Source organism: Engystomops pustulosus, chromosome 5 (assembly GCF_040894005.1).
Source record: "Engystomops pustulosus chromosome 5, aEngPut4.maternal, whole genome shotgun sequence".
Classification (NCBI taxonomy): Eukaryota; Metazoa; Chordata; class Amphibia; order Anura; family Leptodactylidae; genus Engystomops; species Engystomops pustulosus.
Genome location: NC_092415.1, coordinates 106645146 through 106658181, shown reverse-complemented (window position 1 = coordinate 106658181; position 13036 = coordinate 106645146). Strand labels below are relative to the sequence as shown.

Genomic DNA, 13036 nt, shown 5'->3' with positions numbered 1-13036 from the left:
GATATGCGCTTGCTAGGAGGAGGAGGGGGGGGGGGGATGCGGTGAGCTCACTGTCCATATTAGGACAGTGACAAAATTGGGGAAACACTCTGTAAATCGGCAGCAGTGGGTGACCCTCATCCTGCTACTGTGCCATACATTGCAAGGACACGTCGGAATCCTCCAGACATGTCCTTACAACATAAGGCACAAAATGTGATGTGAACCCAGCCTAACCTATTAGAAAATTCTCTAATATGACTAATATCTCTAATATGCTCTGTTCACATTTGTCTCTGTGCTGTTCTGCCTGACATTGTTATTCAGTGTATTGTTCTCCCCTCACTGCATTTTTGTGTTTCTTGTGGATAGCCTTAGGGCACTTCCATATGCAGCTTAAGGGAATTTATGAGGGAGTTTTTTTATACTACTTTTGATCTGACGTCATTACAAGCAAAAGATATTCATTCCCACATAGACTTCAATGTAAGAGAAATGCATGCAAAAATTGAGGATGCGCAAGAAAAGTGATATCATTATTATATTTTCTGCAGAAAGCAACAATTTATGCACAGAAAAATACATTGTCTAACTTACTTTTTCCAAATGACTTTACTGCTACTTTATTATGCTTTCAACGACAAAATCTTCCTTTTGCAATCTGCAATGTTTGCAGAAAGCCTTAGGCATTACCTGGGGAATTGACAGAATTATATACTGTATACAGCATCTCATATTGATGACTCCCTGCATACTGTCTTTTCTGCCCCAAATACTACAATATACTAGTTTACCTGTGGTTAAATTGGTAGGCAGGCGTGAATAGTAAAGGGTTTGGACTAGCATAAAAATATGTCACCTATCTACAGCATAATTGTCTGGACCTTGCTGTTAGGACATTGTACATGAAAAGAGTAATGGTTTAACACGTTCTTTATTCATTGTCTGGAGTACAGTGCTTGTCTGCATCTGGCAGTCTTGTGGAGATAAATTGATTTTATCGTATTAGCGTATTAGCGTATTGTCCCTAAACAATCCTTTTGATTCATTCGTCCATGTGGGGGAAAAACATTGAATTGCCAAGCCTATCATAAATGTTGAAGAATGTGTTTTTTTCCCATTCAGATATTAATATTTGAACATTTTACAATTTCAGGATAAAACAGTGTTATCTACGCTAAATGGACACACCGGACGGGTCAACTGTGTGCACTGGATTGAGAAACCTGACTGTAGTAAGTAATTGGATTTGTTGTACTTCAAGAGAAATTTCTATTCTTCTTATAGTATTGATATCTGTCTATCCAACCCCTGTCCTTGTTATCCCATTAACAACATGTGGCTGAGCTCTCTTCAAACATATGGGATGTTTGCTGCATGATGGAGCAAACATCCCCAGAAACACAGTTGCTGGTTTTAACCTGTTAAATGCTGCCGGCAAATCGTAGGCTGTTGTGTGGCCACCACCGCCATCTTGGTTTAGTCACTAAACCATGATGTCAGCTGTATTGCAGTATATGGTAAGAACGATTAGACCAGATCACAAGAGTTGAAAAAAATGTTAGAAATAAAAACATGATTACATCCTGCAAATGGTGACACCTTGCATGCTCCTCATGCCAAAGTGTGAGCAAGCGATTAGTATCAGAATATGGCGAAACAAAGACATTTTTTTTTCATACAGAATGTTTTAATTTTTTAAGATTTATTAAAACCAAATAAAACCTATTGAAATATGATATCTCTATAATTGTAATGACCTGGGAATAAAGAGGTGTAATTTTGAGTGCACATAAAAGTAAACCCAGTGCCCACAAAAAACTGGCGCTATTTCACTACATTTCCCGCTTCTTAGTGCACAGCATGGAATGTAAAGTACCATCACTAGAAAGTTCAACTTGTTACGCTGGAAACTTGCCCTCTTAAAGCTCAGTAGACAGAAAAGGGGAGCAAGAGATGGAAACACAAAAACTAAAAAATGGGCATCGGCAGGAAGGGGTTAATAACGTATATTTTATGGAAAGCCTCTGAGCCAAATTGATTAACACTTTTTATCCATGTATTGATAATGGTTCATTTCATTTTGCGTAATTAAATTTTGGTCATTAGGCAGTATCAGTCTAGGTACTCAAGGTTTAATAACTATTTTCTCTCTATATTTGTACTTCCTGTTGTCTTAGGTGCTGAAACAGAGCTTGTTTCTGGAGGGTCTGATAAGAAGCTCATAATTTGGAAGACCATTGAGAATCAGGTATGTAGGTTCTTGCATTTACACAGTTATACTAACATTCTGTCTTAATATAGAAATAGTATCAGCCCCCTAGGCTCTACATGATTTACACTAGATTATTAGAGCATTATTTCTTTTACTTACCATACATGTCTTAGCTAATGCACAACTTCAACATCCATGTGCTGCTGTGCAGGACTGTGTAGTTGATGTCATAATAAAATGGATCGACTAAACATATACCGTATATACTCGAGTATAAGCTGACCCGAGTATAAGACGAGACCCCTAATTTTACCAACAAAAACTGGGAAAAACTACCGACTCGAGTATAAGCAGAGGGTGGGAAATGCATTGGTCAACCCCCCCCAGTAGTGTACAGCCTGCCAGCCCCCATGTAGTGTACAGCCTGCCAGCCCCCATGTAGTGTACAGCCTGCCAGCCCCCATGTAGTGTACAGCCTGCCAGCCCCCATGTAGTGTACAGCCTGCCAGCCCCCATGTAGTGTACAGCCTGCCAGCCCCCATGTAGTGTACAGCCTGCCAGCCCCCATGTAGTGTACAGCCTGCCAGCCCCCATGTAGTGTACAGCCTGCCAGCCCCCATGTAGTGTACAGCCTGCCAGCCCCCATGTAGTGTACAGCCTGCCAGCCCCCATGTAGTGTACAGCCTGCCAGCCCCCATGTAGTGTACAGCCTGCCCCTTAAAAAAATAAACTTAAATACTCACCCTCCGATGTCAGAGCGGCTCCCCGATGTCGGCGCGGCTTACCGATGTCAGCGTGTCCCGTCTTCTTTCTTCTCCGCGGCTCCTCTTCTCTCTTCCAGCATGGACGCGGCCATGTTTTCTTCTAGCATGCGCATACTATGACACGGCCGCTGCTGACGTCATAGTATGCGCGGCCATGAAGAAAACATGGCCGCGTCCATGCTGGAAGAGAGAAGAGGAGCCGCGGAGAAGAAAGAAGACGGGACGCGCTGACATCGGTAAGCCGCGTTGACGTCGGAGGGTGAGTATTTAAGTTTATTTTTTTTTAACTGGGTAATTTTTTTTTAATAATAGACTTGTGTATAAGCCGAGGGGACGTTTTTCAGCACATTTTTTGTGCTGAAAAACCCGGCTTATACACGAGTATATATGGTATATAACAAATTATAAAAATGAAATTTCCTTTAATTGTGTCCCCCTGGCCAATCATAGTCATGGCTAGTTGCTAGGGAGGTCCATTTGCCAGATTGGCTGTTCGGCAGCCAATCCGGTAATATGTCTAGATAAGGCGGTTGAACCCAAACTTGAACGTCTAGTTCGCTCATCTCTATTTAAGAGCAGCTAGGACCTCTTGGCTGCATTCACAACTATGCAGGGCACAGGACACAACTCAAGGCTTGACAGGCTGCAGCCATGGATTGTGTATCCTCTACTAAACTTTTAGTTGAGATGTACATAAAGTGCAGCACACATTCAAGTTCAGTAGTGAAGCTACACTGCTACAGAAAATGCACGTTAGAACTTCTTAAAAAAAAAAAACCAGGAAAACAGGGCTGTGGAGTCAGAGTTAAGGGAAATGGAGGAGATGGAAGTTTGGCTTACCGACTCCATAGGTCAACTCCTGTGTAGAGACACCTTGGGATTATTAGCATTGTAAAGAGCAAGAGAAAGCACTGTAAAACATAGAAAGGCTGTATACCTGGCATTGTTGGCTTTGCCTGGCTGGTTCTATCAGTCCCATAGATTTTTCGATCAGTCACCTTCTTCACTGCAGTTGTCAACTGGGGACCTTCTCTCCAGTGATTTCTACATTAAAGGACATCTACCATCAGATTATCTGGTCGTAGATGACTATTACTTACCTTCCAGTCCTGTCACCCTGTGTCCCAAGCTTCATTTCTTTTTTTTTTTTTTGCAGGGCCACATTTGTGTCAAAAATATGTTTATAAAATATGCAAATGAGCCTGTGGTACAGGCTACAGAGCACCATGAGGCTTCGCATACAATTTATGCAGCTTCGTTCTGAGACCCGGTGACGTGACTGGCTCTATCTCACACAGGGAATATGAAAATCTTGAGCATCTTCTCATTTACTATCGATTTATGTAAAGTTTTGTTGAGACTTGTTCATTACATGTTGTGTATGGTGCATTCATTGGGAGACTTTCTTGGGATGTGTTTTTCGATGTAAAGAACAGAAGTGTGAATGGAGCAGTCTTCTCTTCATGGCACTGACTGGCATGTGAATTTTTTGGCCACACCTTGTCCTTTCCACAATGTTCACGTTATCTGTTTCTTCTTTGTAGCTTGTACATAGTGAAATAGTTGATGGTCACACCGAGGCAATCTGTGCAGTTCATGCTGTGTACATCCCATCAGATTCAGAGTATAATCTTATTGTGGCCTCTTCTTCATCCGATGGACTTGTGAAAATTTGGTTAAGACACAAGTCGACAAGTAAGTATTTTTTTAAAATAAATGAACTTGCATTTGATTCTTTTCTTTGTATATGTAAGTAAGTACCATTAGGTACCCGATTTTAACTCTTCTGCAATATATATTATAATATTGACATACTATACAGCATGTTGCTTGTGGAAAAATAAAACCTGTCACCCCCTTTTGAAGTCAGTGGGGTCGGATTTTGGCACATATTTTTCTCAGTGCCATCTGAACTATGGGCATCATTCCTGTAATACTTTAGTGTTTGTGAGAGAGTTTATAATACTCTACACTCAAGCGCTCAAGTCTTTATTTGGAGACCAAATTCTGTAGCAAACATGTTCTATCTTGTATTTGGTGAGACCAGTTTAAAATGTAATCTTTTATGCCAGAATTATCTTTGGTTATTGCAGGCCTTGTGTAATACCAATAATAAATAACAAGTAGACCTGTTACTAATGTTAACCGGTAGGATTCTACATATAACATAATTGTTGGTTATTAGCAACTGGTGGACACTGTATAAACAGGCCTTTTATCTTTAACACTTTATCTCTTTAATGACTTAATGAGATTGTCTAATAACGTTTTTTGACTATTCGAAACCTGGCCCCTGCAACAATTGGATGCTTGGCCCTGCAGAAATAGCTTCTAGCCACTACATGGAACATGGAGCAAAGGAGAAGTCGCATTAACGTATTTACAAGCGTCTCTGATGCTTGTAGAGGCAGTTTTACCTCTTCAAAATAGACCCATGTGGATAAATCCACTCTGATTTTTCCTCCCCACTCCCCGTGGTCTGGAACTCAGTTACTCAGTACATGCTCCGGTCACATGGCCTTCTAAAGCTGTGGAGACAGTAATGCGAGAGGCAGCCTGGACTCTGAGGGGGAAGCTTCCTGCTTTGGGCTCCACCCCCATCCTGTGTGTAGTGAACTCTGTTGTTAGACAGTAGGTGTTCTCCTTATGGAGAGATTGCCAATTAAGGTCACCTTAAAGGCATGTGGAGACTTAAAGCCATAGATGCTCCACTAGGGAATTCTGGGAAGTATGCAAAAGTTTTTCCAAAGTATTAAATGGAAAACAACGGGGAAGATTTACTTACCCGGTCCTGTCGCGATCCCGCGGTGCGTTGTTCGACAAGGATTCAGGTCTGCCACGATTCACAAAGGTCGTACGTCCATTTTCCAGCATGTGTTGCTTCCGTGCTGAGATCCGCCGGAGTACACCTTCTTCTTTCTGGTGCATGTGAGCGCTTGATCTTGCGACACAATTTAGTTTTTAAATCCCGCGGTTGTCTGAATCCGTCGGGTTGTCCGACAGCATGTCCCCCAATTTCTGTCGCAGGCAAGCTGGTGCCGATGCACCACAATCTGATTGCGTGCACAAAAAACCCGGGGCAATTCGGCGCAAAAAGGAAATATTTGGGAAACCCGACGGAATCGCGGTCCGCGGACCCTTAGTAAATGAGCCGCAATGCCTCCTTCTGCTACCTTGAAAGGCAGCAAACATTGTACTGAACTCTGCAACATGAGTCGGAAAAGGAGGGGGAGGGGAAGCACATGTAATGCCTTCCAGCGTCTTATGCCTGCAGTGCCCTCATCTATATCATGTAAGGTAGAAACAACGCTTTGAAATGTATGTATAGTTAATCCCTTAAGGATGCAGTCAGTTTATAGCCTAAGGCTCAGCCCCATTTTTTGTATTCTGGCTTGTTTTGTTTTATATGGTTGGAACTTTTGAATACTGTTACTTGCCAAAGCGATTATGAGACTTTCTTTTCCTTACATGTTGTACTTCATTTTAGCGGTAAATTTTGGCTGATATGTTTTGCGTTTATTTGCAAAAAAAAAGGAATGATACATTTTTTGAAAAATTTGCCATTTTGAAATCATAACGCTTTCATGCAGATAGATTTACCACCTAAATAAGTTGCTGAATAACATTTCCCATATGTCTACTTTGCATTTTCATAATTATTGAAATGTCTGGATAATTTATTTCGGTGTCACGCGGCTTACTAATTGAATATCAGTTCTCCGTATTTTCAGAATTGACTATTTTGGGGATAATTACTGTTTTGATTGAAATTTTAAATATTTAACATTTAAAAAACCGCTAAAGATCAACCCATTTTCAAATCTGCACCCCTCAAACTATCAGAAACCACTTTCATGAAGATTGTTAACCCTTTGATATCTTCATAATAATTAATTAAATTAAAATGGAGGTGAAATTTAGAATTGTCAAATTTTGTCGTTTATGTTTATTCAGCCCTAAAATTTACACATTTTCAAAACATGAAAAGAGGAAACCCATCTTACAATTTGTTATACAATTTCTCCCGAGTACAGAGACCCCCCCACCACAAGTGGGCGTTACTTGTTTTATGGGCGCACAGCGAGGCGCAGAAGGAAAGGAGCGCCTGCAGCTGCCAGGATTTTAGTTTCCTCATTGGCCTATTTTGTAGGCTATAAAATTTTCACTTTTTCGTTATTGGGGCCATGTGATGGAATTTTTTTTGCGGGATGAGATGATTTTTCCAGTGTTAACATTTTTGGAGGGCAGGAGTAGAAAAGCATCAACTCTGTACTGCACTTTTTACATTTTTTTTTTTTTTTTTTTTGGTGTTCAACGTATAGCCTAATAATCATGTTATCTTTATTCTATGGGTCGATACAGAGCTGGTTGATGGCTTGTTTTTTTGCAGGACATGATGTACTTTGCAACAGTATAATTCTGGAGTACATATGTTTTTTCGATCTCTTTTTATTGCATTTTTTTGTGGGATTTAATAGGTAAAATTCATATTTTTTGGCAGGGTTTCAACAGTTTTTTTTTTTTTTTACAGCGTTCATCATACGGTTTCAATAATTTACTTTTATTCTACGGGTTGTTACGGACGTTCCGATACTATATACATATGTGGGGTTTGTGTTATGATTTAGACTTTTGTGCATTGTATGTCTCTTTTTTTGGGGGGGTTTATAGGCATTTATTTAATAACATATATTTTTTTTTTTTTTTACATTTTTATGTCTTATACCATGGGACATGAACAAGTAATCATCTGATTGCTTGTTCATGAGAATACTCTGCAATACTGATGTATTGCAGGGTAATGGCTATATCACCCTATGCACATGCATAAACCGGCACTTTGTCTTTATGGTGACGTTATAGACGCCATCTTAATGGCACTGCCTGCGGACAGCCCTGGAGTCCCGATCGGACCTCAGGGCTGCCATAGGAACGATTATCGCACCCTGAAGACTGCGGCAGGGGGGGAAGGGGCCACTGCAATTGTGGGGCAGAGACCCCTGTCAGTCGAGTTAAATGCCGCGGTCATGCTGACGGGTTAAACACCTGCGATCGGAGCCCACTCTGACCGTGGGTGTTACTCGGGGATGTTAGTGGTATATTACCGTTGACACCATGCGACTCCCAATGCAGGCTCGGCTCCGGTGCAGAACAGAACTGGCATCGTCTGAGCAGTAAGGGGTAAATGTGTCTGACGTATGTGTGTCTTGTGCTGTTTATGTATGTATGTATGTTATGTATGTAACTTTTTTGTAGAAGGGTAATAATACTGCTTTCACCATTTTTGAGGAGTATTTTTAGCCGAGGAGGAGTATCACATTTTCAGCGATTACATATAAATAACTACTAGGCATATACAATGTTAATAGACGAATAGCAAGAAATAAGCAAGAAAATAATTACAGATACGACAGCGCAGTAGTACTCCTTCTTTCTAGCAAATCTGGGCAATGGACCATACTATGACTTACAGATCCCTTTTATACAATAGACTATTTAACAGTATCAGCACACATAATGGCTCCCATTGCCTAAGGTGAAATGTCTGCACTGAAGGGGGTGCTCCAGTGCTCAGTTGGACTGTGCGCCACATTTATCATTCAAAGTCTGACAGAAATGTGTGGCACTCTCTCGGGGCAGTGCAGGGGGCGACGGATTCATGAAGAACGGGCGCCAAGATTCCTGAATCTGGCACCCCCTGCACACTACACAGGCTAAGTGGACATAGTACACATTGTTCTGCTTTAAAGGGAACCTGTCACCAGGAGACCCATTTTTAGCACTCCCCCAGTCCCCACAGAGCAAGTGTTTTTTGTATAAAAAATTGGTTTTACAGAAAAAAAGATATGTTATATTGTACCTTCCATTTGGCAACTGCCTAGTCACACAGCAGATGCTAATGAGAGGGGCTGGAAAGGAGCAGTTATCCCCCCCACCCTTGGGAAACTGCTCCTCTATGTGGTCCTTTTCAAATATATGAAAACACCCATCACTTGGCTTAGCGATGCCCCCTGCTCCTCTACAGCCAATCCCGAGTGTGGGGAGTTATTCATCTATTTGAAAAGGTCACATTTTTCCCAAGGGTGGGGGGGACTGCTCCATTCCAGTCCCTCCCATTTGGCAACTGCCTAGTCACACAGCACATGCTAATGAAAGGTACAATATAACATATCTTTTTTTCTGTAAAACCAATTTTTTTTTTTATACAAAAACACTTTGGCAGTGTATGTACTATGCTCTGTGGGGACTGGGGGAGTGCTAAAAATGGGTCTCCTGGTGACAGGTTCCCTTTAAATTAATGTGGGCAGGGAATAGTTGCTAAGCGTACTTTTACGCTTGGCAATTATTTTGGGGAGTAATGGCGCCTCGTAATGCCTTTATGACACTTGTTGAGGCGTTAACGTGACCTCTGTTGGTGTGATGTCTGATCAACATGTGATCATTGTGTAAATGTTTATTTACATGTATTATCTATGAAAGTAGTGTGTGTGTGTCAGTGTGTTTGCTTGTAATGTATATGGTGTGTGTAACCCCCCCCATTGTATGCCATAATATATACCACTGACTCCTCAATTTCCTGAGCACTGACTCCGGTTCCAGCAAAATGGTCACCATCTACAACTCTGACTTCCCAGTCCTGTTTTCCTGGTCCCTCTAGCAGTGCTTGAGATAAATCTGGGCATTCCCTCCCAGTGGCTTATTCCTCTGATCTATAGCAGAAAAGCTTAATCACTGAGCATGTACATAAAGTGTAGCACACTTTCAACTCAACTAAAAGGGGGATCAGGGGTGCACAAGCTGCGCTGACCAATGAGCATTTCCATAACTGATTTAACATAACAAATGCCTGATCATTGGTGCAGGAAGCCAGGTAACAGGGACTGCTGCTGACAAATCCTCACAGCTCCTGAGTCCTCTCCTGCTTCTCCCCTCTGTTTCTTGAGGCTAGAGGAGCTGGAAGCCCCGGGTCACTCGTCGGAACCCAGGGCTGCGGCAGGAGGGATCGGATCACCCGGTAAGCACACCGGGGGGGGGGTCCGATCGACGCGGGACACACTTACACGCCGCGGTCATGCTTGACTGCGGCGTGTAAGGGGTTAAACACCCGGGATCTGAGTTTTTCCGATCCCGGGTGTTAGTGTCGGGTCTGGGCTGTAAGATCACAGCCCGACACCGGCACCAGCGAGACCCGGTGTCCCGAAATCTTCTTCTGACGTGCCACTGTAGAAAGGCGTCGCGTCAGAAGAAGTACCCTTAATGACCACCGTAAAAAGCCGATACGGCAGTCATTAAGGGGTTAATCACACGAAGCAGTCACACGATTGCCAAATAATGAGCCGTACATATCAACTATAGGTGCTCAAAATAGGGAAGCAGCGCTCCATAGTGAATAGTGATATTTATTTCACCAGTGGAAAAGATACAACATTTCAGCTATCTTTATGTAGCCATTTTCAAGTATGCAACGTTTCAGCTATCTCTATGTAGCCATTTTCAAGTATGCTTGAAAATGGCTACATAGAGATAGCTGAAACGTTGTATCTTTCCACCACGTTCCCATGACGGCCCCCACCGGGAGGTTGCTCCTTATATCCTGTAGGGACAGGAAGTCACAAAAGTTTAAAAGGCTCCTCCCTAGCACCCCACACCAGTGTCTTCCTGTCCCTAGGGGATACAAGTCGCAAGAGTTTCCTCTCTGAGGAACACAAATTGTAAGGTTCCGCTCCCGCACTTTCTAAGTGCTGGGAAAAGACCTAAAACACCCCCGGTCCCCTGTACTCTTCCCTGCTAGGACCTATCCAGCGGTCCCTCGTGGCTAATGCTGGGTCCAGCAAGGGTAAAGAAGGATAGAGTACAGGGGCAAAAAAGTTACCTGCCGGGCCGGCGGCCAAAAGCTTGGTCCTCCGCTCCGGGGAAGAGAAAAATTGGTAGCGGCATACCTCTTAAGAAATTTGTCACACGCCCGATGCGCGTTCCGGCATCGGGTCTCAGTGTGGCGCTGAACTTCCGGCGCATCGCGAGGAACTTCCGGTCCAGCGATTCCAGCAGTCACAGACATCCAATCAGGTAACAGTTCCGGGTCTCTCCGGAGCGGGTGGGGAGGAGCCCAGACATAAAACCGCCAAGACTCAGGCATATGGCGCTGGTCTCAGACAAACACTAAGTTGGCTTCAGCGTCTCCATCTTCCACATGGCAGATGAAGCGATTAACGTGTTCCAGGTCCTGGTACCTGTAAGTACAAGCCCTGGGCTACCTCTCTGCTACATTTTCAGCTTACCTATGTAATAATTGCTGTTATTATGTGTACCTTCTCAGGGTAAGGATCAGAAAGGACCCAGAGAAAAGGAGTAAAGAGAGGGGGAAAAACCAACTAAAAAGCCTTCCAAACGTTGTGGGCTGTATAATGCAAAAATGGCAGAGGATTATAAAAAGAGTTTATGTCCAGACTGCTTAAATAAAATCCTTAAAGAGGAGAGATCTTCCTTAATAGATGAATTAATTAAAGAGGAATTAAAGAGGAAGTATCCTCATCTATTGCGGCCCACTTACCTGAACCCCCTAAGAAAAAAACTATATATTCAAACATCCTCTTCTGAAGAGGATTCGGATTTTCCTTCAGGATCCTTTAGTGAAAAAATAGAGGATGACCTTGAAGAAGCTCAACCTAAAGAACTAAATCAGGCAAAATATCTATTTTCCTCAGAGGAACTGGATAATTTATTAAAAGCATTAAAAAATACTCTAGATATCGAGGACGTGGTTGAACCATCCTCGGTTCAGTCTGAACTCCTCGGAGGACTTAAATATAAAAAGAAACGGGTCTTTCCAGTGGTAGACACATTAAAAGATCTAGTTCTAGAGGAGTGGAAAGCCCCAGAGAAAAGAATATCAGTCTCTAAAAAATTTCGCAATAGACTAGTGTTTGAAGATAACGCCTTATGGGATTCTATACCTAAAATAGATGTTCAGGTCGCCAAAGTAGTTAAAAAAACTGACTTTCCCTTTGAGGATATCGCACAGCTTAAAGACCCTCTAGATAGGAAGGCTGATGCCCTTTTGAAAAAAGCGTGGGAAGCATCCTCCTTAAACATAAAAACAAACATTGCGTCCACTTCTGTAGCTAGAACCCTCTTTTTGTGGCTCTCAGAATTAGAAAACCACCTAATAAATAAAACCCCTAGAGAATCTATCATAGAGTCTATGCCCCTCTTAAAATTCGCTACCACATTCCTTGCCGATGCATCTGCTGAGGCTTTAAGATTCGCAGCTAAGGAAGAGGCCCTGACCAACTCAGTCCGTAGGTCATTATGGGTAAAACAGTGGGGCGGTGATGTTAAATCAAAGACCATGTTATGTGGAATTCCATTCCAGGGAGAATTCGTATTTGGCAGCGAACTGGATTCTATCCTGGAAAAAGCTGCGGACAGAAAAAAGGGGTTTCCAGTTAACAAACCTTCCCCCAAAAGACCCTCTTTTTCCTTTCGCCCCTCTAGGGAAAATAAAACCCAATTTAGGGGAAAGGGAAAGACTGGCAGGTGGAGCTACGCAAAAGGCGGAGCAGGTCGCGGGTACCTCTTTAACCCCGACCAAAAACAAAAAAGACAATGACTTACAGGTGGGGGGGGGAGGCTTTCTTATTTTGTAACAAAATGGGAGGAAATTTCCCCGAGTCCCTGGGTTCGGCAGATCATTCAATCAGGTTACAGGATAGAATTTCTCCATTTCCCCCCAAAAAACTTCCAAATTTCTCCCAAATTTACCAAGACTCAAAATCTTCAGTTATGGGCCAACATTCAGCAGCTGTGTCACATGAATGTGATTGTCCCGGTACAGGAGTCAGAGGAAGGGAAAGGATTCTACTCCCCTCTATTTTTAGTAAAAAAAACGAACGGCACGTATCGTTTAATTATAAACCTAAAAAAATTGAACAAATTTATAGTAACCAAACATTTCAAGATGGAGTCAATAAGATCTACAGTACCTCTCATAGGTCAAAATTATTTTCTATGTACAGTGGACCTCAAAGACGCGTACTATCACGTCCCAATTTTCCAAAACCATCAGAAATATCTGAGG

General features: G+C 42.5%; 1 protein-coding gene across 1 annotated transcript in view; it reads left to right on the top strand.

The window, feature by feature from the left end:
• The window catches only part of ELP2 (elongator acetyltransferase complex subunit 2), a 105945-nt gene that overhangs the window by 966 nt on the left and 91943 nt on the right, over positions 1-13036 (top strand). Inside the window, exons 2-4 of the mRNA XM_072152804.1 lie at positions 1136-1214; positions 2160-2230; positions 4503-4653. Of these exons, the coding sequence (XP_072008905.1) occupies positions 1136-1214; positions 2160-2230; positions 4503-4653 (301 nt within the window). The remainder of the gene's footprint in view (positions 1-1135; positions 1215-2159; positions 2231-4502; positions 4654-13036) is intronic.